The following is a 23920-nucleotide window of genomic DNA, read 5'->3' on the forward strand; positions in this document are numbered from 1 at the left end:
CACGGGGCCTGGCGTGTGACAGGTGCTGCCATGCGTGCTGCTCCCCAGCCTTTGAATGGGAACGATGGTGTGGACTGAGCTGGGAAAGCTGTTACTCCGATATTTTGATAAAGTAGATCTCCTTCCTTCTGGTCCTTGGTTTTAGGTGTTAGTGGCCAGGATGTTAGCAGGCTAGGAGGTGGGAGTCTGTTCGGGAGTTTTCAGTGCTCTCTTGGAACTGAGTACTATGTTTTAGCTTCATAGACTATAAAATTCTACTTTGTAAAGACAGCTGTAACGCACTGGACTGACTGGGTGTCCTGTGTTAAGGCAGAGGGACAGACGGCCAGGGACCGGGGGCTTCGGTGGGTGGTCTAGGTGGTGAGTGCTGGGCTTACTCGTCAGACTGCAAGGCGGAGCTGAATACTTGGGCAGGATAAGCGATGCAGTTGTATAACATGTATCGAACGCATGCGTAAAGGCGTTCGTCTTAGCTTTTATTGGTCTTTTTTGGTAAAAATGAATTATAGGGCATAGGGCTGTATTTTCAAAGCCAGTGGTGTTTTCGGAACTGGTAGGAGGAATTGAGATGAAACCTCCTGGCCGCGCAGAAACGACCTCGTCATGAAGTAAGGTTTGAGATTGTAGGTGGCTTTTTTTACTGTGTGTTTATAGGGCTTATCACAGTGTCAGCGCTAATGTGTGCTCCAAGTTTTCTAAAACTTGGAAGTCTTAATTAAATCTGTGATAATGCATATAAGTTGTTGTTGGCCCTAATGACACTTCTGTTGTTTCTTGCCAGTTACATGTGTTTGAATATTTTTTACAAGCTGTTTTTTTCTTTCCTGCATGAGTATTTTCATTGTAGGAAGTTTGGGATACGTCCGCAGATGGAAGAAAATAAAAGTCTCATCCCCACCACTAGCTGTAACCACACCATGATAACCGCCTGAAGTTTGTTTTTGGCCGTTCTTGCATAAGAATGCATTTTCTTTGATTCACCAGGAGCTGTTTGTCTCCTTTGCTTGAGACGTCCCTTGTGTTTCCGTCTTTCATGTGTCTGACTAACTATGCATCTCAGCTTAGTAAATTCAGAGGGTGAGGAGGGATAAACCAGGTAAAAAACATTTGAGCGTTCACAGTGAAATCTGTTCTCGGCACCATTTTAAGTAGCAAGAATGGAATGTGTTTTTGGAAAAAAATGCCCAAACCATAATAGGTGGTCATGGTTTTGAAGTCACTTACACGCTAGTTGGTATATATAATATTGTAATGAAACGACAGTCTAACGATATATGCATTTAATAGCCTGGAACCATTTTGGGAATGATCTTTTTACAGCAAGCACTCCATCTTCAGTGCCTGACCGTAAGGAACAAACTGTTGGGTGCAAGTCTCTTTCTGCCTCTGAATTTCAAGACCCTTCCTTGGAAGGGTCTGAGGGACATCCAATAGAAAATATTTGGGGGGCACTCAGGATAGATTTGTTTATAATATTATTTATTCATTGTGCATTTTTATTAGTATGAATAGTAGTATATTTATTAATACGGGTTTATTAAAACGCTTTTGTGGCATTTTCCCTCCAGGAATGCCTGAGTTAGATGAATACACCATGGAAAGGGTCCTGGAGGAATTTGAACAGCGATGCTACGATAATATGAATCATGCTATAGAGACTGAAGAAGGCCTGGGGATTGAATACGACGAAGACGTGGTCTGTGACGTCTGCCAGTCGCCCGACGGTGAGGACGGCAATGAGATGGTGTTCTGTGACAAGTGCAACATCTGTGTGCACCAGGTATGTGGGCAGCGGGGCCCGGAAGGAGGCCCCCTGGGGTGGTTCCTCCAGACAGGGTCCATGAGTCAAAGACGTGGGCCCATCTTTTTTGTTGCTGACGGGTGCTTAGCGTTTGAAGTATTTCTTGTTACTTTTACAACCAGGAGAATAGGATCCTCTGTGGACCTCATTCTTTCTTCGCATTAGTGCCTTTATTCCCATCCACAGAAGTCAGGTTTACTGAGACTGTATGAGCCCCTCTGCCCTGCTCCAACACTTGGCTTTATAGCTATTGAGAACACTGGAGGGCAGGGGGCGGGGGGACTCTTGAAAAGGCGGTTGGTTTGCTGTGTTAGTTGCCCTTGCACGAGCTGGATGGCTTAAAAGAACAGAAGTTTGTTGTCTTGCTATCTGGAAACTGGACGTCTGATATCAGGGTGTCAGCAGGGCCACGCTCCCTCTGAAACCAGGACGGAGAACCTTCCTCGCCTCTCCTGACGGTTTGCTGGCGGTCGTGGGCGTCCCTTGGCTTGCAGCCGCACGACGCTGGTCTCTGGCTTTGCCGTCACTTTGTGTCCTCCCCACGCATCTGTGTCTTCACACGTCGCCATCTTCTTGTAAGGCCGCCAGTCACGCTGGATGAAGGGCCCACCCTACTCCAGTGTGACCTCATCTTAACTGACTACATGTCCTGTGGCCCTGTTTCCAAACGAAATAGGTCACATTCTGAGGTACCTGCGGTGTTAGGACTTGCTTTAACATATACTTTTCGGACACTAGTCAACACATAACATTTGCTAACATGTTAGTAGATAAACGGAGCCCTTGAACAAGCGGAAAGGGTCCCCTTTTCTTGAAAGTTATTTCCTGTCCTCTGCGATGTCGAGAGGATTTGGCGGTTGCTTCAGTAAGGTTGGGCACTGGGTGATTTTAAAAGCTTGGGAGAATCTTAGTCTGGACGCTTACCTCTTTCGTTTATTTTTTTCATGCAGTAATGAAGTCATTTGTATTTCTGTGGGGACATGTGTTCACATACACTCTTTAGGTAATAGGCTCTCCAGAGGTACTTTCTTTGAATTCACCTGTTGATGCTGAGATTTAAAACCAACTTAAAGGGACAGTGGCTTGGGTGACCTCTTGGCAAGAAGAATCCAGTTTGCTTTGTGAAGTTCCTGACTGTTGTTTTCTTTAGAATGTGTCTGCTTCCTGGGTTTCCCTTCTGCCTGAGGACTTTACCAGCGGTGGCCTTGTCCCGTCTCATCCTGATGGGGAGACCACAAGTCTCTTGCTTATGAAGTCATGTTATAGCCCATCTGCAGCTCTGGGTTTTCAAGTTATCTAGGCGCTTTCCTCGGGATAATGGAGAATTCTTAGAGAGATTTTGTTGTTTCAAGACCATGAGCGTTGTGGCTGCCATTGTTGCTTTTACGTTGTTGGTGCCATTTACTTGGATGATGTTTCAGTTCTTTTCCTGCTATTTTACTTCCCCCCTCACCCCCCCCACGAGACAAATCTTGTTTGAAAAAAAGGGTTCTGCTTGAAAACTGCTCAAACCCTCTGCTTATAAATGAGTTAACTGAAGTCAGGGTGGGCTGTTCAGCGTCCCACTGCGGGTTAGTGGCAGAGCTGGAGCTGGAACTCGGGGAGCTCTGGACGACACCCACCCCCACACCCCCGCCCCGAGCCTGGTCTGCTGTTCTTTCAGCCACACCACGTTGCCTATTAGCATTTCCTGTGGTTCCTTTTGCTTTTGAGATGTTCTTCATGACTTGTCTTTCAGGCGTCCTTTATTTAATCTTCTGTTTTACTTAGACTTGCTTTTCCAGTAAAAAAAAAAAAAAAAAATTACCTCTTCAAATGAGACTTTGTCTCGAGTGCCTGATACAGACCTTTCTGATATTTGAAACCTTAATCGTGTCAGTTAGCTCTATTAAAAAAAAATTTTTTTTTTTTTCCCTTCAGTAAGTCTGTGTTGACAGTGGCTCATTCATGGCACCGACACAGTGCTCCTAAGCTCCAATCTTAGTGTCACTTAACTTCCCTGAACTATCATCCTGTGGTTTCCTTTTTGCGTCCTGGATATTCAGATTGCATAGTGGCTGTGTTTTTCCTGTCTGGAGAATTGGAACTATGTTACTGTCTCTCCACTTCCTGACTTGTAGTTCATTTAAGGATAAAGTCCTGAACAGTTTGGTGTTTTTAAAAGGCTCTGAATGTGCTCCTGGTACCATCATGGTGTTGTCTCTTCACTGCTTTAACGTTTGCCTTTTCTTTCTTTGAACCGTCCCAGTGACTTTAAGTTGCCTTGATTCCTGCAGTTTTTGCTGTCTTGTGTAATTTACCATCTTATGCAAAGCAGGCTTTGTTTTAACTATCCGCCAAAGAGACCAAATTCTCTTTGTCTAGAATGTCTCATTTTTTTGCGCCTGTTGTGCTCACTTGTGTGTGGGAGGCGGGCGGGGTGTCGGCGCCTGGTCAGTAGAGCTTGCTCAGCCCAGGGAGCGAGGCTGGTCCTCAGTTCCCTCTCCTTTTCACTGGTGTCTCGTGTAGTAGCTCTGGGAGGCTCTCAACTGCTTTGTGTTTTTTCCCTCACTTTATAGCCCACCTCCATCAGTAAATCAGAGAGGGATGCCTTCCGCCATCTAGCCCTGGAGAGAGTTTTGAGGATTTACTGCCCAAGTATTTAGAAACTTGATATAGATGGGTATCTGTAGCAACACAGCAGCTCTTTTACAAACCTTTCTGTCCTCAAGTAGTTTTCAGGACCACCCTCTGGTCGGTAAGTACGTTGTACCTTGTACCCACCTCCCGACTGCTGCTGTGAGGCTGCCCGGCACTCTTCCTGAAAGGAGTGCCTCTATTTTGGGGGTGCTTCTGTTAAAACCTTTCTAGGCGTTTTAAAATTCGTAGACACACAGGGTAAAAATAACTCTTTTTTTTTTCTCTTTCTCTCTTTTCCTTGGGGATGTGCTGTGGCTTTACAGGCCTGTTACGGAATTCTCAAAGTCCCAGAGGGCAGTTGGCTGTGCCGGACGTGTGCCCTGGGGGTTCAGCCCAAGTGTTTGTTGTGTCCCAAGAAAGGTGGAGCGATGAAGCCTACCCGCAGTGGGACCAAGTGGGTCCACGTCAGCTGTGCGCTGTGGATCCCCGAGGTGGGTGCCCGTGTTGGTGGTTCACCTTGGGAGCCCGTGGCTGTTCGTCCTCACAGGGAGCCCTTCATCACTGGGCCACTTTGTAGCCGAGGAGTAAAAAGACACCTTTGAATTGCTACCCATTTTTCCACCTTAAATTGAATCTCGAGCATGCTGTCGTGTGGTCAGTGGTGTGTAAATTGGTGGAAATGTTAACTGGAGGCAGCCGTGAGTTGGATTCTGGGTGGAGGTGTTCAGACTTGCCTTCTGATGCCACTGCAGCTGACCCTCCGCTGCTGTCACGCTCCCAGAAGCGGACCCGCGGCGTTCCTTCGTCCGCGCTGCGGCCTGGGTGTGGCTCTGTCCTTTCCCTGGGATGGGCCGTAAACTCCTGGGCCTGGTGAGACATGCATACAGCACCATCACGGTTAAAGAACCACTGCCCTAGGTCACATTTTTGTGATTTTTTATTAAAATTCTTACTTGGCCTCAACCTTTTTAATTTCAGGTCTGGTCTAATTTATTTCAAGTCCCAGACCTTGACTGATTTAATTTGCTTGGCTCGCTCTGAGACTATCATTTGTGATTCAGATTTCAGCATTTTTTTGGCATATGATTTTGGTGCATTTTCCTCCCGAGGAAAAGGATCTGGGAGTGATTTGGATTGAGGCTTCACGACTCGGGTCTTGGTAGCATGGGAGTCTCACGCTTTGGTATTAACAGGGATGCAGTTCAGTGATCCAGGCTGAGAGGAGAGGGAGGGGACCTTTATCTTGGTAGTTTTCCGCTTTGTATGTAGTGATAGTTTATGACTGAAGAGAATGGCTTTCTTTAGAGAGAGGGAGATTAAAAGTGGTCAATGTTTACTTCTGCTCCATCGTTCACAACTGATTGCAATATGTTTGAGACGGATTTCCAGTCCTGACCGCTTCTTAGTGGACCAGAGGTGTAGTAGATGGGTTACCTTGTCTTTGCTGTCACTCAGGTGAGCAGTGAGCATTGGGGTGTCTGAGTGTTTTTACAAACAGGGCGTTTGTGTCAGATGACCCCCCCGAGGAGGGCGTAGAGTTGGCCCTTAGCTGGCCCCTGTGCTGTCCTGATGCTTTAAAGTGGGATTTTACCTGCGCTCGGAGGGTGAGTGCCCCTCGGCACCCTCTGGTAGGAGGGCCGTGGGGGAGGAATGGATCTCTGAGTTGCTGCTGTCTGTGTCCGGCCCCTGTCTTGACGACCTCTGCCACCCTGTCTTGTTATTTCTTGGGCCTCCAGGTGAGCATTGGCAGCCCCGAGAAGATGGAGCCCATCACGAAGGTGTCTCACATCCCCAGCAGTCGGTGGGCGCTGGTGTGCAGCCTCTGCAATGAGAAGTTTGGGGCCTCCATACAGGTAACCAGCCTAGTCAGGATGGCATTATCAGCCTTCCTTGTGTTCCAGGGAGCGGGACGGGGGAGGGCTCTGTGAGCTGACCGTCACAGGGCTTGGAGATGGGGCTAGAATCCAGGAAGCGGGACGAGGTTCTCACAGCCCTTCTGAGGTTGCTGAGGGACGTCTCCAGCCCAGTATACACACCTTCTGTTGGTGGAGAGTGTCCAGTGTGACCGGAACCCCAGCTGTAACCATCACAGGGCAACTCAGAAGTCCGCCTGGGCTGCAGGGCAGCTCCAGTTTGTATCTGGTTTCTCCCTCCCTGCCCAAAGCCTGGCATTGCAGCTCTTTCCACAGGCCGACAGTTCTGGGGGAGAACTGGAGTCTCGGCACTGGAGGCTTAGTCACCCTCCCGCCTGCCGAGCGGCAGCCCTGCCTCTGGGGCTGCCCCCGACGCCGCTGGTTTCAGAGGTGTGCGCGTGGGGTGTCTTGGTGCGGTGCGCACTGTTGGAAATCAGCTTGGCACGCCAACCCTTTTGCATTTGGCAGAACGGGGACTCCTTGGAGCACCGACCGGGTGGGTGGAGGGACACCCATGAGGTGCTGCACCAGGGGTTCTGCCCAGTCTGAATATCTGATTTTTTTTATGGTACAGTGTGGGGGAGGGTGGGGCTGGGGGAGGGGAGCTCGTACATAAGAAGCCGGCCTGCGTTTTCTGTGTCCACGTACAGGCAGGTGTAGACAGCCATGAGGCAGATAACAGGATCACGGAGAGACTATTGATGGCGTGCTGTTTCTTGGTGTTGTCTAAAGCGCTGCCTGAGAAGTTCCTCTCCGGGCCTCACGTTTTTGGCGTCTAGACAGGCGTGACCTCGGAGGCCTGAGGTGCTGTCCCACCGCGGTCTCCAGATGCTGTCTGCGGCTGCCGTTGGCCCTTTGCCTCTGTGGGGGCCGCCAGCTCAGGGACGCCGGCCCCTCCTTGGTCCCCACGTCACAGTCCGTGGGCAGAGGTGCCGGTTTGGGGCGGCTGCCCTCTTGATGCAGGACACGCAACGGCTTGGCGCGCGCACACACACACACACACACACACACACACACAGAGACACACACAGACACACACACACAGACACACACTCTCTCTCTCTCTCTCTCTCTCTCACTCTCACTCACTCACTCCACAAGCTCGGTCAAACTGCCGGTCGGGGCTTTTAAAGAAATGACCTCATTTGGCAAACTCAGCTTGTATTTTGGCTGATAAATATTCCTCTGTGTAAGGTATCCACTGACTGGTGTTTCTTTTTACAAGTTTTCATTTTACACGCCAAGCTGTTGTGCTTTTTCTTCCTTATCACTTCCACTGGTGTTCAAGAATCCAGAACGTAACAGAATATTCAGAGGGTGAGGCATGAGACAGCTGGTGGGATTTGGCTGTGGACCTTGAAAATAGTGCAGATTTTTGTATGTGAATGGAATCTGCTTAAAATTAAAACATGACAAAAGCCTCTGGCCTGAGCGTTCTGTTAGGAGGGAGTGAAGGAGAAATGTTTTAAAAGCCACAAAATAAAAGAAGACACAGAGCTGTGTGTGTGTGTGTGTGTGTGTGTGTGCAGACGGCCCATGCGAACACTTGCAGGGAACAGGCTGGGGCAAACCAAGGAAAATGGACATCGTTTTCTTCCAAGTTACCCGGTGTTCTTCTGAGGATAGAAATTACGCCCTTTACTGAGTAGGTCCTTCACTGATGTTTCCAGGAGGCGGTCGATTGGGATCTCTGTGTCTCTTTTGAAGAGAGACGATAAAATGACTTTTTTGTTGCCGTTGACCTCTTTTTCCCAGAACGTGAATTTGAAGGAGGAGAGGCCAAGGAAGTTTTTGATGATTTTTCATATCTTCACAGAATAGACTGATTTTATTAAAGAATTCCTGTCTGAAATGTCTGCAGCTGGAAAGGCTCTGGCTTACGTTTCTGTAACATCTGTTTGCTGAGTCAACCTGAATAGGAAAACCCAGAGGAAGGCCATTTGGCGTCTTTACAAAGCCCCGTATAAATGTTCTGCCGTGGCGAGTTCCTCTTTTCAGGTCGGGGCGCTGAGTTGAAGTGTCGTTTAAGCCAAACACTGGTAGTGTCTCCGTCATCTGTTCCCACTTTACTTCCCACTTGGCTGCCTGCTAGGAGAGAGGAGCACTTTGTCTTGTACTGATAGTGACCAGGTGTGTGTGTGTGTGTGTGTGTGTGTGTGTGTGTGTGTGTGTGTGTGTGTGTGTGTGTGTGTGTGTGTGTACTGATAGTGACCAGGTGTGTGTGTGTGTGTGTGTGTACTGATAGTGACCAGGTATGTGTGTACTGATGGTGACGAGGTGTGTGTGTGTGTGTGTGTGTGTACTGATAGTGACCAGGTGTGTGTGTACTGATAAGTGACCAGGTGTGTGTGTAATGAGTGACCAGGTGTGTGTGTGTGTGTGTGTACTGATAGTGACCAGGTGTGTGTGTGTGTACTGATAGTGACCAGGTGTGTGTGTGTGTACTGATAGTGACCAGGTATGTGTGTACTGATGGTGACGAGGTGTGTGTGTGTGTGTGTGTGTGTGTGTGTACTGATAGTGACCAGGTGTGTGTGTACTGATAGTGACCAGGTGTGTGTGTGTACTGATAGTGACCAGGTGTGTGTGTGCGTACTGAGTGACCAGGTGTGTGTGTGTACTGATAGTGACCAGGTGTGTGTGTGTGTGTGTGTGTACTGATAGTGACCAGGTGTGTGTGTGTGTGTGTGTTCTGCCACTAAAGCTGATTTCACACATTCCTTGGAATTGAGGTTATTATTATAGATAAAATTACAGATTTATGTTAGTTCATGCGCTTTAAGTGTTTTCAGTGGGGGAATTGATTTTCTGTGAAGGGAGCTAGATTTTCTGTACTTCTGGGTGAAAGCGACTTTTTAATAATGGAAGAAATCACGACTGGCAGTGAGTCACCTCTTAAAGGCTGCAATGATTGGGGAAGAAGCCCCGCCCACGCCGCTGCGATCTGTGGTGGTGCTGTGCAGGGCTCTGCTGAATGAGTTTAATTAATTAAGCTTCTCAGCTGGCCTGGGGCCACTCAGCTCTGCTCCTGTCTGCAGCCCTGGCATGCCCGGATCCCTTGGCCTCACACAGTACAGTGTTGCTTTTTAAGGGACTGGCTTCAGTCACCACAGGGAGCCTCCTTCCAGGAATTCGCCCAGCAAGATCAGATGGGGAGAAGTCACTTTTCTCCTGCTAGGCCTCTGGCCTGCCGTCTGGATCGGAGGCACTACGGGGTTCCCCTGGTGGGGCGGTGAGAGGGAGGGGGGAGGTGTTTGGTAAGGCCGGGGCAGAGCTGGGTGATGCCTGGCCTCTACGTTGACCTCCCTTCCACCCACAAGCAGCAGGTCCCTCACGGTTGCGCTGCCAGGCGAAGCGCACGCAGATCTCAGAGCTTGTCCCCCACTGGCCTGGAAGCCTCTGCGCCTGGCGAAAGCTTCCTCGGGTGCGGAGACCAGTCCCGTCCTTCCTGACCTGGATTGTCCTGGTCTCCTCTTCCTTTCCAGTCTTTGGGAGTTTTTAATTCACCCTCCTCAGTCTTGAGCAACCCTCACTGCTGGAGGAGGAGTGAGCCATTTATTTTCCCACTGGTGTTGGGACTCGTCCTGGCTGTGGCTTAGGAAGGAGGATCCACGTGCCTTTCAAAACTCTGGTTGGTGGTCATTCTTCCTGAGGAGATTCTCGCCACTCAGGCTTTTTATATAAACATTAAAAAAGCCCAGACCTATGAGAAGAGACAAATGAATGCCTCAGGACATACTCTGCATGTTGGGCACACGTTCTTTGGAGTATAGTCGGAGCGCCAGGGCCCCCTTTGTCTACACGTGCCATCTGTGTGATCGTGTCTGCTTTAAGAGGTGGTTATTGGATGCAGTTGCTTTTCTAGGAGAGTTATGGTTCGGTTTATGAAAAGAGAGTTCCCTTAAATCCCAAGCTGTAGCTTGTTTAAAACACGACTGGATCTGCCAGGGTGAATCCGCGTGAAGCTCCTCTGTCCCGGCACGAGCTCCAAGTGCAGCTCTTCCTGTGCGTGTGTAGGGAGGGGGTGCCTGGCACCCGGGGCTTCAGTCACTGTCACTCCCTAATCTCTCTCCTCTTGCTGTCTGCGTGTTCTTGCCAGTGCTCTGTGAAGAACTGCCGCACAGCCTTCCACGTGACCTGTGCTTTCGACCGGGGCCTGGAGATGAAGACCATCTTGGCCGAGAACGACGAAGTCAAGTTCAAGTCCTACTGCCCGAAGCACAGCTCACATCGCAAGCCCGACGAGAGCCTCGGTGAGGGGGCCGCTCGGGAGAACGGGGCCCCTGAGTGCCCCCCGCGGGATCCGCTGGAGCCCTTTGGCAGCCTTGAGCAGAATCAGGAGGAGGCCCACCGGGTGAGTGTCCGGAAGCAAAAGCTGCAGCAGCTGGAGGATGAGTTCTACACCTTCGTCAACCTGCTGGATGTTGCCAGGGCCCTGCGGCTGCCCGAGGAGGTCGTGGATTTCCTGTACCAGTACTGGAAGTTGAAGAGGAAGGTCAACTTCAACAAGCCCCTGATCACCCCAAAGAAGGACGAAGAGGACAATCTCGCGAAGCGGGAGCAGGATGTCTTGTTCAGGAGGCTGCAGCTGTTCACGCACCTGCGGCAGGACCTGGAGAGGGTAATGGTCGACACTGACACCTTGTGGTGACGTAGAGAAGAAGATTGCAAAGAGGCGACCGCTTGCCCAGAGCAAGGAGTGGTAGCCAGTGCATTTCCTCTCAGACCCTTGTACATACTTCAGCATGAGGTTGTGTTGGTTGAATCTATTTATGGGCTGGTAAACTCACTGTGCACACACACAAGATGGCCACAGAGCCCGGGGAGCCTCTCTGATTTAAACACTTCCTCGTTAGTTCTTACTGTTCTTCTGGAAGATCAAATGGGGTGTGTCTTCCCCTCCCCCGCCCCCCTTCATTCTAGAGCTAGAGGGAACTGAGCCCCCCAGGAGGATGCCCAAGGGGTGGGCTCAGAACTGTTTACAAACTGAGTTAGAAAACCAGAGTGGATTTAATTAACGGTGAGGGGGTGGGGCGGGCCGAGGTAGGGCAGTCTCTCGTTGAACCTGGGGAAACACTTTCTAGGTGCTGGTCACGGGCTCATTGAGGAGAGGGAAGCACTGCCTCTCTGACCCAGCTCCGCCTCTTGCCTGGCTGGCGGGGGCCTTCCCGGTACAGTCGCCAAGCAGAGCAGGCTGTGGGTGCTGATGTGTGGGCATGAGCTGCCATGCACATGCATATCTGTTCCCCAGGTACTCCGGCAGTGAGGTGCTAAGTCATCACTCAGGCTGTGTACATGTTGTGTGTGCATGTGTGTCTGTGTCCGTGTGTGTCTGTGTGCTGTGTCTAGACTGGGCGTGGGGACTCCTGGTGCACAGGGGCCTCCGATCTGACCCAGGGAGCCCCCCCGTCCCGCGCGGCGCGCTTCGAACACCCTCACCACTGGATTGGCCCGCGTGGTGGCCCGTGGCTGCCCGGAGCCTCGGCTGGTGGCACCTTCCTGCAGCTGTTGGCTGGTTGGCGTCTCGCCCATTCTCCAGTACCTCTGGAGTCCCAGTCTGGACCTCCCTTCCGGCTACAGGCATAACTCTAGGAGCGGGCTGGCTTTCCCCCAGGGCCGCCGCCTCCCTGCAGGTAGTCTCTGACTGAAGCTTGCTAGTCGGCGATGTGTCTTAGAGCGCTTTCTCGCGTCAGCGCCCCCGACTGCCCCGACCGCCGACAGTGATTCAATTCATTAGTGCACAGATGGAACTGAGGCTTCGGGCCCAACGCAGCCCGTGCCGAAAGGCACCTAAGTGGCCTGAAACGGTTAACGCGTCTCCCCCAAGCGCCTGACTTATTAATGGGGGCTGTGGTTCACCTGCCTGGGAGAGAATCTGACTCAGAGGTGATTTGCAGCGGGAGTGTAGGCAAAGAATAGGGACAGGGGAGAAGTATGGAACCGAAAGACCGAGCTCTCACAGAGACCTGCACTGCCCTGGTAGAGAAGGCGTAGCAGTGAGAGTGTAAGTGTTCCGTAGAAGAGACCCTTTGAGTACCTGACAGTGCGGGCTGCTTGTGACGCCCCTTCCAGGCACCAGGTTAAGATTCCGGATTCAGGCGGATTCAGGCGGAGGCCAGGCGGGAAGAGGGTGTGTGAGGCTCTTGTGCTCCTGTGCCCCCCCCCACCCCCACCCCGGTGGTGAGTGTAAAGAAGACCTCGCCTCTCAACCACATGTATGTGTGGCCTTTTTGTTAGAGATGAGAAAGGGATTCAGAAGGGAGAAGCTCGAATCCTGGTGAGAAGCCTTATCCCAGCCTGACAACTGCTGTACTTGGGGCGCATGAGCTTTGGAGTCAGATAGTCCTCAGGAGGGAGGACGGAAAGTCTCATGTTCGGACTGTGTTTGTCTCGCAATCACCACAAAATAAAAGTGTAGAAAATGCTTGTGGTGTACTAACTCTTTTCTGTACTTAAGTTACTCAGATTAACACGCACTTACGATTAAATTCTAAACATTTTTTTTTTTTGGAGTCATCACTGTTGCGTTTTAAGTAGAATGATGCCAATGATGTATGAGAAACAGGGAATAAATCAGGATTTTTGTGTGTGTGGTATTACTTATATTTACTTTATTAAAGAGTCTAAGAGATTTGAGGGCATTTAGCGTCAGTCTGAAACGGGCTTATTAAAATGAAAAATGTGTTTTCCAGAATGTTCCACGAGGCCTGCGATGGTGGAGGCTTTAAAAAGTGGAAATCTTGGCCGCCGTGCCCCAGAGTGCACAGTTATTTGTGATTATAAACAAGAAGTGTATTAGGCCAAAGACTCATCAGGGTAGGGGTGACAGTAAGAATAAATCCTAAGTCTGTTTTTCAAGTAACTTAAAGTCCAGCCCAGTTCACACAACAGCATTTCGTAGCAGGTTAATATGTGGGACTGTGATCAAGGCGTGTGGTCACTTCAGAACTGACAAGTGAGTACCCTTCATTAGAGAGGCAGCCAACTCTCTGAATGATAACGGTAGTGGCTCTTTCCTGCAGATATACACTGTGGGGCATTTTGCACACCCGGGTTCCAGTTCTGGATCAGAAAGTTAGATGACAGGAATGGACTCAGGTGGGTTTGGGAACCTGAAGACACGATTGCCGATATATGGCGGGTGCCATGCCAAGTTCCCAGGGCTGCCACTTCACTCTGGTGGGATTCCTTTCCCCCAAACATTGTCTTCTAAAGGATGCAATTAAACATGAGTTCAGCAAATGAGTACTTGCTCAGATAAAAAAAAAAAACATGCTACCTCTGCACTCCTGCCTGGGGCATCGAAAGGGGTCAGGTCCCGGGGGACCATTTTACTCAACATTTGGTGGAATGGTCACCTCTTGACAGTCTGACAGAGGCTACAGTTGTCCCCGAACAAGAGGCATGTTAAGCTTTAGTGTTGCAAGCAGTGTTTGGGATTCAGGAAAACTTGAGGTCGTTATCGAGTTCCTGAGGGCAGTGGTTCTCAGCACGTGGTCCTCAACCAGCAGCAACGTGACCTGCAGGTTTTTGGATCCCACCTCTGACTCCAGAAACGGTGGGGTTGGAGGCCAGCATTCTGTGTTTTAGGGCCCCTACGTGTTTGTTTGGGAACCACTGCTTTTGGGGAAAGCCTGACTCTTGGGTTTAACGTGGTATGAGGGTGGCAGCCGAGGGCTGGTGGTTTTGCCTACCACCTCGCTGGCAATTGGGAGAAGATGAAGCGGGGGGTCAGGGGTGGGCGGGAGGTTAGGTCTAGCAGTCTAGCAGTGTACAGGAAGGGCCAAGCAGGGTGTGTGTTGAGGACAGAGCCTCAGTTCAGCTCTACATACAGGGGCTGCTTACGGAAGTTGCCCTTCAGGGTGTTCTGTGCATGAGAGAGGTAAGGTTTAGGGCACTCACTATACTAATGTGGTCAGCCGGCCTGGTTTATTCAGGGGCTGATTTGCTCCAATTGAAAACCCCGACCTTTGCTTCTTGGGGTCACAGCTAGATGTCTCGTATCAGAAATCATGGGGAATGGAAATGGAGAATTTCCCACTTAACAGCCAGGGTGGAAATCTTTCCTGGGGGAAGTGAAGACACCAAAATTAAATTTGAGTAATAATACGAAGTTCAGGTTCTCTGGCTCTGCTCTTTCCATTGACAATTTTAAGTAAAAAACGATGTATCTCTTTTGTACCTCTGACTTGAATAGGAGAGTAACCTTGTCCACTCCTAGGATGTCAGAGAGTTTGTTTCCATTTCCTATTTCTAAAGTTGGATTCCCTGTCTTAATGTAAAAACCGTTCTGTATGTTTTCCAGTTGTTTTGAGCCTGTGATAAGGATCTAGGTTCGGCCTCTTCCTCTTTTTGACCTTCTACTCTTAATCTCCCCTGGGTGGAGCAATATTTATCAAAGAGGGTCGCCTATTAGCTACCTCCATCCCCAAACTGGTCAGAATTCTCATAAAGGACACCTACTTCCTGGCCTGAGGGTGTGTGGCTGTCAGAGAAAGAATGTGCTTTAACCAGGGTGAATGACGCTGAAATAAGATTTACTTTGAGACAGGAAGAGTGATTTTATTCTCAGTTCTTTAAGATAATTTTTATTTTTATCAAGAAGTGTTAGGAAGATCCTAAACAAATAGTGAATAGGTTAGGATCAAGAGAAGCCTGACTTGGTGGTCCTGCTTTAGGCCAGGAAATTATACCACTTACAACGTGAGCAATGCAAATGTGAAAGCCAGCTGACCTGTCCCTCTTAGTGCCTTGTGTCCTCTTGGAAAGGAGGCTGCCTTGAACACAGCTGGGGAAGAACAGCTGGAATTGTTAGGGTTCTTTAGGGGTGGCGTATCTGTACAGAAGCCAAAATGCAGGGCTGTGTGTGTCGCTTGTTGCCACTCTCGCTGCCAAAAGGTTAGTGACCTTGGGGGAAGGTGGCAGGAGAAGGGCTAGCCCAAGCGTTAGGAGAGTGCAGTCATGCCTTTGGTGTAGGAGCTGATGGGGATACGCAGTCCCTGTTTTCAGTCTTGCCACTGAGCTTACTGGGGTGGTCTTGTCCACATCTTCCTGAAGAAAGGTTTATTAATTGTGTTATCTGCTGTGTTGCATTTGACGTTTGTGTTTTCAGGCCCATGCCATCTAATCAGGTCTTACCAGTAGGTTTTAGGACTGAGAGATGTAAGGGGGTTTATTGATTAAGTCATTAAAATTTGATTCTGTATTGGCTGATCACAGGTGGCTTTGAAAATGGGGAACAAATTTAAGTGTTGATTGGTTACTACTGGTGAATGAGCATCTGCATGCAGTTCCCCAGTGGTCGCACATCAGATGCAAAGCGGAGCTCCTAGTGCTGGGGTCTTCTCGGTTACTGACCGATGAATCGAGAAGAGGGCAGTTTCAGTTTTTCAGGTGGTGATACAGAAAGCTGGCCTTGAGAGGCTGAGCTAGCAAGTCAATGGCAAAGCAAGAAGGATGTTCCCTAGGTGTTCACACGCTGTAGGAACACAGCGGCCTGTAAGTTCCAAGGTAATTCAGAGAGTTCAGTGTCAACAAAAGAAGTTTACTTGGATTCCTGGTGACTACTTGGCCTTCTAGTGAGCCCTGTGTGGGGACATTGTTTGTGAGGGGCTTCTCCCTCTGGTGGCCCTTGACCCTAATGCTATCTAGTTCCATCTTCAGAAGATGCTTAATAAAGTGCAGCAGAGGTGGCTTCTGAACTGCTCTGAAGCCTCTGACGATAGAATTCATGGGAAGAGGATACTGAAGGGGTGATAAGCAGAGTCCTTTGGCAAGAGCTGGCATGTTTGGACTTGGACACCGATGGGCGTCTGTCTCTTCGCCAGGAGGAGCCTGTGGCCAGGTGTGGTGCAGGGGCAGGACCTCCTCTGACAGCCTCTTTTGTGCTGCTACCCACCTTGAGGGGTATACGCAGAATACTTGTTAGCACCCCCAAAGGGAGGCTTAGAGATTAGCTAAAATGTTTAAAGTACATTTGGATATCAAAAGTCACTCAAGGACCTAGTAGGACAAATTTTTCTCAGGTAAAGAGGAAAAAAACAAAAAAACACCGAAGTCCTGTTATAATGTATTGCTTACTTAGAATCTTTATTCTCTACGTTCTAGGTTCGGAACCTCACTTACATGGTGACCCGCAGGGAAAAGATTAAACGATCTGTGTGCAAAGTCCAGGAACAGATATTCAATCTTTACACTAAGCTTTTGGAGCAAGAAAGAGTTTCAGGTATGCATTAAGCCCCGGTAGGTCAAACCATAGGGCAGGGGTTTGTAAGCCCTCTGTTAAGGGAAAAGAATGCTAGTTTCTTTAATTTTCTTTTATACTGTAGAAGAATCAAAGCAGCAAAGGCTTTTGTTGTTGAAGAAAATCTTTAGGCATTCGAGGCGCCACGGTCCAGAGGAGAGGGCTATGAACTGGGCCTCGTGTGTGGGTCGAATCCTACATTGGCTACTTAAAGGCTCAACACAAGCAAGTCTTAAGTTTTCCAAGTCTCCCTCGTTTCCTCACATGTAACGTGAGGATGAGATCTCCAGCTACCTCCTGGGAACAACTGTGAGACTCGAAAGAGTAACTTACATATTGCAAAGCACTTGATAAATGTAAAGTATCCTGGGGATACTTAGAAAGATTTATAATTATCTAGCCTTTGGATCCACCTGTAACATATGGTAAATATATCTTAAGACTGTGTACTTAAGGCACATATCCATGTTGATGTAACATTCACAGTGGATTATTTTGGTGTAGTTGGAACTTTGAATACTTTCGAGATTCAGCACAACATACTTATTTAGTGCTGCCTACGTTGCATTGCTCTGGCAAAGAGAAAAAGAAAACTAAGACATGGACTTCCCCCACCTCCGGAGAACACTTGAGTGACCTTGAGATCAAGTGCGTAGGAGGGCAAGTTGTTTAACCTCTCCGGGACTCTGTTGGTCTGTAAGAGGTTTGGTCCAGAATCCTGCCCTCTGAAGTGCTTTTCCGCACTAGCGTTCCGTGATCAGAAGCCCCAGAAAGCAGGCGTTATAAGGATTTCAGAGGAGGAAGAGTCTGTCGAGTGCGGATCAGGCAGAACCATGACCCACGAGCAGGCGGGTCTTAGGGGACCTCGTGTCTGCTGCCCTTTGAAGTTAGAGCAGCAGTGTCTGCACTGCTTGCCTTTTGTGCAGAGTCCACCGGCTTACTCTCCTTCTGCTTCTGCGGTTTTTCGTCTCTGTAGATTAGGAAACACAGATACAACAAAGAAGTTGTTATAACCTATTATGTTGAAATCCACATTCTGGGTTTACCTAAAACTAACTGGATATGTGTGACTAGAGGCAAACTGGTCAGCCGAACAAAGAAGAGAGAAAAAGCTTGGGGAGTTTTAAATGATATTCTTGACGTGTGTTACATTGTTTCGATAGCATTAACGTATTAATAATATCATCCTAGGTAATTTCCTTCCCAAGAGTAAATATTTCCCAGATATATCAAGTGTTCTATCGTCAGCTAGACTTTAGAGCTGTCAAACTTTTAAAATAGATTTTTCTGAGTTAGGGTATCACAAGTACAGGCAGTTTGACTCAGAGTCTTTAAGGTGAACTTCTGTCTCTTCATTATTCCTACTTGAATGCAGATAAAATAGGGGACCTGTCTTCTCCCTTGCCCGTGGTGTGTCCTTGTGTAAACAGCAGCCCCCCACCCCCACCCCAAGGCTGTCTGGTGCGGATCACCCGGCCTCCAGCTGCAGAGGCCGAGCTGCTGCCGCCCAGGATCATTAGTGCAGGTTGTGTCTGTGGAGCTTTGCCAGTGGAGGGCTTTCTGTGACTCTTGTTAAAAGTCCTTACGTAATGAGTGATTACCTAGGAAAATAAGCTGTAAAGAACGTTTTCATCTGATTTCACTTGAGTCGTTTTTCATGGTTATTGCAGGCAGTTTTTTTTTTTTTTTTTCCCCCTTGTATTTCGTGGCTGAGGTTTTTTGGTAAGTGGTTGAGCTTCTTAACAAGGTTAGGAAGTGTTTTGTGTAACAGATGTAATGCAGATCTACGTTCAGAAGTCCTACTGCTGTTCCAGAACAGGAAAAGGGGTCCTCGCCACCCTCTGAGGAATGACCCACACTAGGTATGACGGGTTGGAAGCAGTGGTAATCTTTCTGTGAACTGCCCCAGGGAATGAAGTGGAAACCCCTTGGGACGCCTTTTTTCTCCTTCCAGTTTGAGACTTTCCGTTGTGTAGTTCGTGCCTCACACTGAGCTACCTTGTAAGAGAGATGATTCCGAGGGAGACAGAGATGGCCCTGACTTAACGTGTGTCCCTAGGATCCACGGTTTAAACTGTCCCGTGGTTCCGAGACTGGGCAGGGCCCTTCTGCTGGATGAGTGTCCTCAGCGGAGACAATAGTTATGAGAGCCAGAGGCCCTTCAGAGACATGGATCCCAAGTCAGGAGAGAAATCAGAGCTTGGAAAATAGCCCCTCTTACCTTCCTATTTTCCCACATTAGGTGACTGCATAAAAGAAAGAATACGTGTGGCGTGACGGTTGACCCTGAGTTTGATTATTGAGAAAGCAGCCATTTCTAAACCAGCAGACTGTAAAACACCCTCCCTACGGTCATGATCATTTTACGTTTAGAGTTGCTAGCTCTGTTCTGTTTACATGCAGTGTCCGTTTCCGCTCAGCAGTTAAACTCTCACATGGGCTCCTGCCTGCTACTCTGGGGGGGAACCTTGTTTTCCTGGTGGTTCATAACTCAGGAAACATGAAAACTGCTCTTTGTAGGTGCTCTGGAGGCTCTTGCAGGAACGTGGTCCTTCGGATGAACTCTAGTATGTTACGAATTCACCCTGTCGTTTTCAAACTGAGGGTTACAGTTTATTACCGGGTTGTGAGATGAATTTAGCAGGTCATCACTAGCATTAAAACAAGTGAAACAGAAACTGTCACAGTGCCTATCAGGCCATGAGGCTAATATGATTGCAGGAAAAGTGAGCTTTTACTGGGTTACATCGTGAAACTTAGTTCTTACTGTGATTTGCCTCAGATATGTTTGAAAAACACCAATTTAACTTATCCTTGTGTTGGATGGCAGTTCAGTTTAATTCCACAAATGGGTTTTACATATGAGAGTAAACAGATGTACGCTGTGTCAAGAATGATTTCAAACACCTTCCTTTATTCATTTCACAACTGACGTGTATTTATCCTCATCATAGCCATGTAGCCCTGTGAGGGTGTAGATAATTTGGAGAAAGAACCTTAAAAGCCCCAGTACCCCCAGCCCCCCAACCCTCACCCCCACCCCCCACCCCCCGTCTGTAGGCGTGGCAGGTGGCAGCTCTTGGCAGGCGCTGCTCTGAGACCGGGTGGAAGCAGTGCTTGCTTCACCGCAGACGGATTCCGCAGTGAATCCCATTTGAAAATCAGATCAGTTATTTTGTTTGACGGAAAATGTATTCCTTGAAAAGACATTGTTTCATGAAAAAGTACATGAACTTAAGCTGTTTTAGGAAATAGAGGATACTGAGTATTCAGATTTTACGGAAGGTAATAAATACCTTTACTATAAAAACCGAACTTCTACGAAGTGGGTGGCTGTGTGCTTTACTGTTGGGTGGGAAGGCCCTGCTGAGGGCCTGGAATTTTATTGTTCTGGATTTGCCTCTGCTGTAACTTTCCTTGACGTGTGGCTTTTGTGTTCGTAGGTGCGCCGCCTTCTTCTTCCTCCTCGTCACTGGAAAACATGCTTCTGTTTAACAGCCCTTCTGTGGGCCCCGATGCCCCCAAGATAGAGGACTTGAAGTGGCATTCTGCGTTCTTCAGGAAGCAAATGGGTACTTCCTTGGTTCACTCGATGAAAAAGCCCCATAAGCGAGATCCATTGCAGAACAGTGCTGGGAGTGAAGGCAAAACCCTGCTAAAGCAGCCAGACCTGGGCAGTAGAAGGGAGGGGATGGTGGTCCCAGAGAGCTTTTTGAGTTTTGAAAAGACCTTTGCAGAAGCACGTCTCATATCAGCACAACAGAAGAATGGTGTGGTGATGCCAGACCACGGGAGCGGAAGAGACCATCGTTTTCATTGTGATCTTGGTAAGGGAGACTTGAAGGACAGACCTTTCAGACAGAGTCACAAGCCTCTCAGGTCCACAGACGTGTCCCAGAGGCACGTGGAGAACACAAGAGCTGCCACTGCCCCTGGAGTGGGGCAGTCAGCACCCGGCACGAGGAAAGAGATGGTGCCCAAGTGCAACGGCTCCCTAATCAAAGTAAACTATAACCAGACTGCAGTCAAAGTGCCTACAACACCTGCCAGCCCAGTGAAGAACTGGGGAGGATTCCGGATTCCAAAGAAGGGGGAACGGCAGCAGCAGGGAGAGGCCCACGAGGGGGCCTGCCACCAGCACTCAGACTACCCCTATTTGGGCTTAGGCCGAGTTCCAGCCAAGGAGAGGGCAAAGAGCAAGTTGAAATCTGACAACGAGAATGACGGGTACGTCCCTGATGTAGAGATGAGTGACTCAGAGAGCGAGGCATCAGAAAAGAAATGTATACATGCCAGCAGCACCATTAACAGGAGGACAGACATTATCAGGAGAAGCATTTTGGCCTCTTGATGAAGCAGAGATGGCTTGGGAGCACCACGGGCTTGTCACGGGGTAGGCGAGAGTTCAGACACGGGGGACGAGCAGAAACCCGTCACTCCTGAGCTGCACAAACACATTTACTTGCAATTCAGATTGAATCTTTTTTTTTGAGTCATTTATAAATCATTGTTGTGAGAAGTGTGTTATTTGCAACTTGTTGAGGAAACACAAGAGTTAGATTGTAACCGTAAGACACTGCTAAGACTAGAGGCTGAATTAAACACTAAAATAAGAATGGATGAATTAAGTTTCTAAAGAGGGCAAGGCTTTTAAATAAGCCTCATGAGTTTTTACCGCCCTCTGTATTCTTCCCAAAGCACAAACTCTTGGTTACCTGAATATACAGAATCAGATGTGGTTCTTGAGAAATGCTCACGTACCATTTAATAGCCCATAAAACTTATTTTCTAGGACTGTGGTGGATCTTGAAATCATGTTTATACTTTGGCCCACAAGGCTGTTTTTGTTGCATTATAGTATACGGGCAGTAGCTCTGAAGCTTCAGTAACTCTAGGGAATTCATGTGTAAATATAGCAGATGAGGGAAGAGAAAATTTAAAAGTCATTACTGGAAGAAGATCTGAAGGGACAGGGTAGAGCCGCTGGAGCTTGGAGATTTAGGGTAAATGTAAGCAAGGTCCTGCTGCCGGAAGCCCTTGAATGTGTTGTGGATATAGGGCTGGTGGAGGGTGAAGCCATTACAGAGTTCCATCTGTGAGAAAGGGCAGTTGAGGTCCTGTCTTTAGCAGTCCTTTTGACCTTTCTCTTCCCTAACCACTGCCTTTTGGGCCAGCTTGGGATTTCGCTGGCCATTGGCAAAAACTGGCCATCTGGCTTCCAACAATACAATGGCTATTCAAGTTCAAGTGATGAACTTCCAGACTCTGGTGACTCATATTTCCCAGAGCCGACCACTAGTGCATATGTTGGGGAATCCGGCCTTCCAACATGAACAGATTCCTTTAAAAAAAAAAAACAAAAAACAAGAAAAACAAGACAAAAAAAAAGCAAAATAGGTTATATTTAAAAAAAAAAATAGAAAGGCAATAAGTTGCGATAACCTCTTACCATTGATTGACCAAGGTTATACAGGAAAGAGATTGAAGTGTAATAGGTTTTCTGGAGTCAGAGTTCTAAGCTCTAGTTCGTAACTTGGACTTTCTAATTGCAAACGGCAATAACTAGTAAGTTATCAGCAATAATAAGTTTAGCATTAAATTTGAGTACAATGTTCTGTTTTTTGCACTCGCTGCAGTGCATTATGTATTAAGACAGTGGATAGTGTTAAGGTCCTGTTAATTTTTTTTTGGAATTCAATGTAGTTGTGAATCAAACTTAAGGAAAGTTTAAGTAGCAATGAGATTTAGAGTTATGGGCACTTGGAACAAGCCCAACTTCCCCTAAATTATCCTTTAGTTTGTTAATATCAGTATTCAGATTCCTGATTCATTTATACATTTGTTTCCATGTGGCAGGGACATTCTGATACTTAATGAGTAATGCTTTGAGTTCTGTAGTTACCTTTCAAGTCTTCCGGACGATTGTCAACAAGGAAAAAGGCTTATTGAATTCCATCTTGCTATGCAAGTTTTATCAGATGATCAAATAGTAGATCTGATACATCCCCATTGTATGTATGACATTTTCAAACCAAGTCTTAACTTTTCGAATACATTTTAGTAGCTAATTCAGGGGAGGGGAAAGAATGACCCAGGTTTTTAGATTGACTATTTTTGAGCTATGGGGCTCATTTTTCAAAGACTGTTGTCCAGATAAACTGTTGCTACAGATACTAGAAGTTTCTTATGAATCCAAGTTGTACATTAACTCGGCATAATTTAAAAATTTTTTTTTTTTTTTTGCATATGAGCAAAAAACCTTTTGCTGGATACAGGAGAAGGTGGACTCGATTTACAGTTATCTTTTGACTACAGCAACAGCTCTGGGTGAGAGTAGAATATATAGAGGGATAATTTGTCAAGCCATAAAAAGAAAATCTAAATTAATTCTAGTAAGTGTATGACCTCTCACCATTATAAGAGGTACCAGATTCATTTGCACTATTAGGAATGCTAGTTTTGTGCAAAAATAATGCCTTACCTGTTTTTTCCCCACATTTAGGTTGAAAAGCTTTCAAACGTTCCAAGTTATGCTGAACCAAAAACAAAACAAAACAAAAAATAAAAATAAAAAAAAAACCCACACAAGAACTAAACACCCAAAAACAAAAAGCCCACACTTTTAATTCCTGCTTTGAAATGCAAATGGTACAGAGCTCAGTTTCTCTGGCACAGTGTAATGATAGCTCTGTGAGTGGGTGAGTTTCATGTCCTGCTGGGAACTCTGTATGCGGCCGCATGAGCGGCAACCAGCCAGCCGAACCTGCCCACCTGCACTCTGAGTACGGAACCATTTGCCTTCTTTTCTCCTTCTCCTCCTTCTTTTTCTTTTCTTTTTTTTTTTTTTTTGTTTTTTAAAGCTTTATCTATCTTTCCTTGTGCATCCTGACCAAGAAATATCTTTGATTATGATCAATGTATTATGTCAAAATGTAGGCTAGTTAAACTTTTGTAAAGTTGCCTGGAATGTCATTTGTTAGGTTATAAACACAAAATCTAAATGAAGGGTTATATGTGTTGTGTACAAATCTTAATTATTTTGAAATGGACAAACTTGTCATTACATTTGTAACCTTGTACAGAGGATTTTTCACTATGTGCCTAGCTTGGTGTCCATTCAGCTAAAGTTGAAAAAAAAAAAGGTGCATGAAGAGTTAAAAATCAGAATTAAACAAAGTATATGTAGAGATGACTATTTTATATTACATGGCCCAATCCTGTATTTATTTCTACCCCCTTTTTGAAAGTATTTATAAAACTAGTTGAGGACAGCTGTATTTTTTTGTTGAACTATTTAGTAGAATTTGTGCCTTTTTGTCTGTATGTGAATAAATGCTGTACATT

At 47.4% G+C, this 23920-nt stretch overlaps 1 protein-coding gene across 2 annotated transcripts in view; it reads left to right on the top strand.

Moving 5' to 3' along the window:
* Positions 1-23172, top strand: part of JADE1 (jade family PHD finger 1) — a 57033-nt gene extending 33861 nt beyond the window's left edge. For both annotated transcript variants that reach the window (XM_082653441.1, XM_082653442.1), the window contains exons 6-11: positions 1569-1780; positions 4744-4911; positions 6157-6273; positions 10433-10954; positions 16441-16558; positions 20020-23172. In XM_082653441.1, the coding sequence (XP_082509567.1) occupies positions 1569-1780; positions 4744-4911; positions 6157-6273; positions 10433-10954; positions 16441-16558; positions 20020-20927 (2045 nt within the window). In that variant the 3' untranslated portion in view covers positions 20928-23172. The remainder of the gene's footprint in view (positions 1-1568; positions 1781-4743; positions 4912-6156; positions 6274-10432; positions 10955-16440; positions 16559-20019) is intronic.
* The last annotated feature ends 748 nt before the right edge of the window (positions 23173-23920 follow it).

Source organism: Grampus griseus (genome assembly GCF_964374135.1).
Source record: "Grampus griseus genome assembly, chromosome: 4".
NCBI classification, from domain to species: domain Eukaryota; kingdom Metazoa; phylum Chordata; class Mammalia; order Artiodactyla; family Delphinidae; genus Grampus; species Grampus griseus.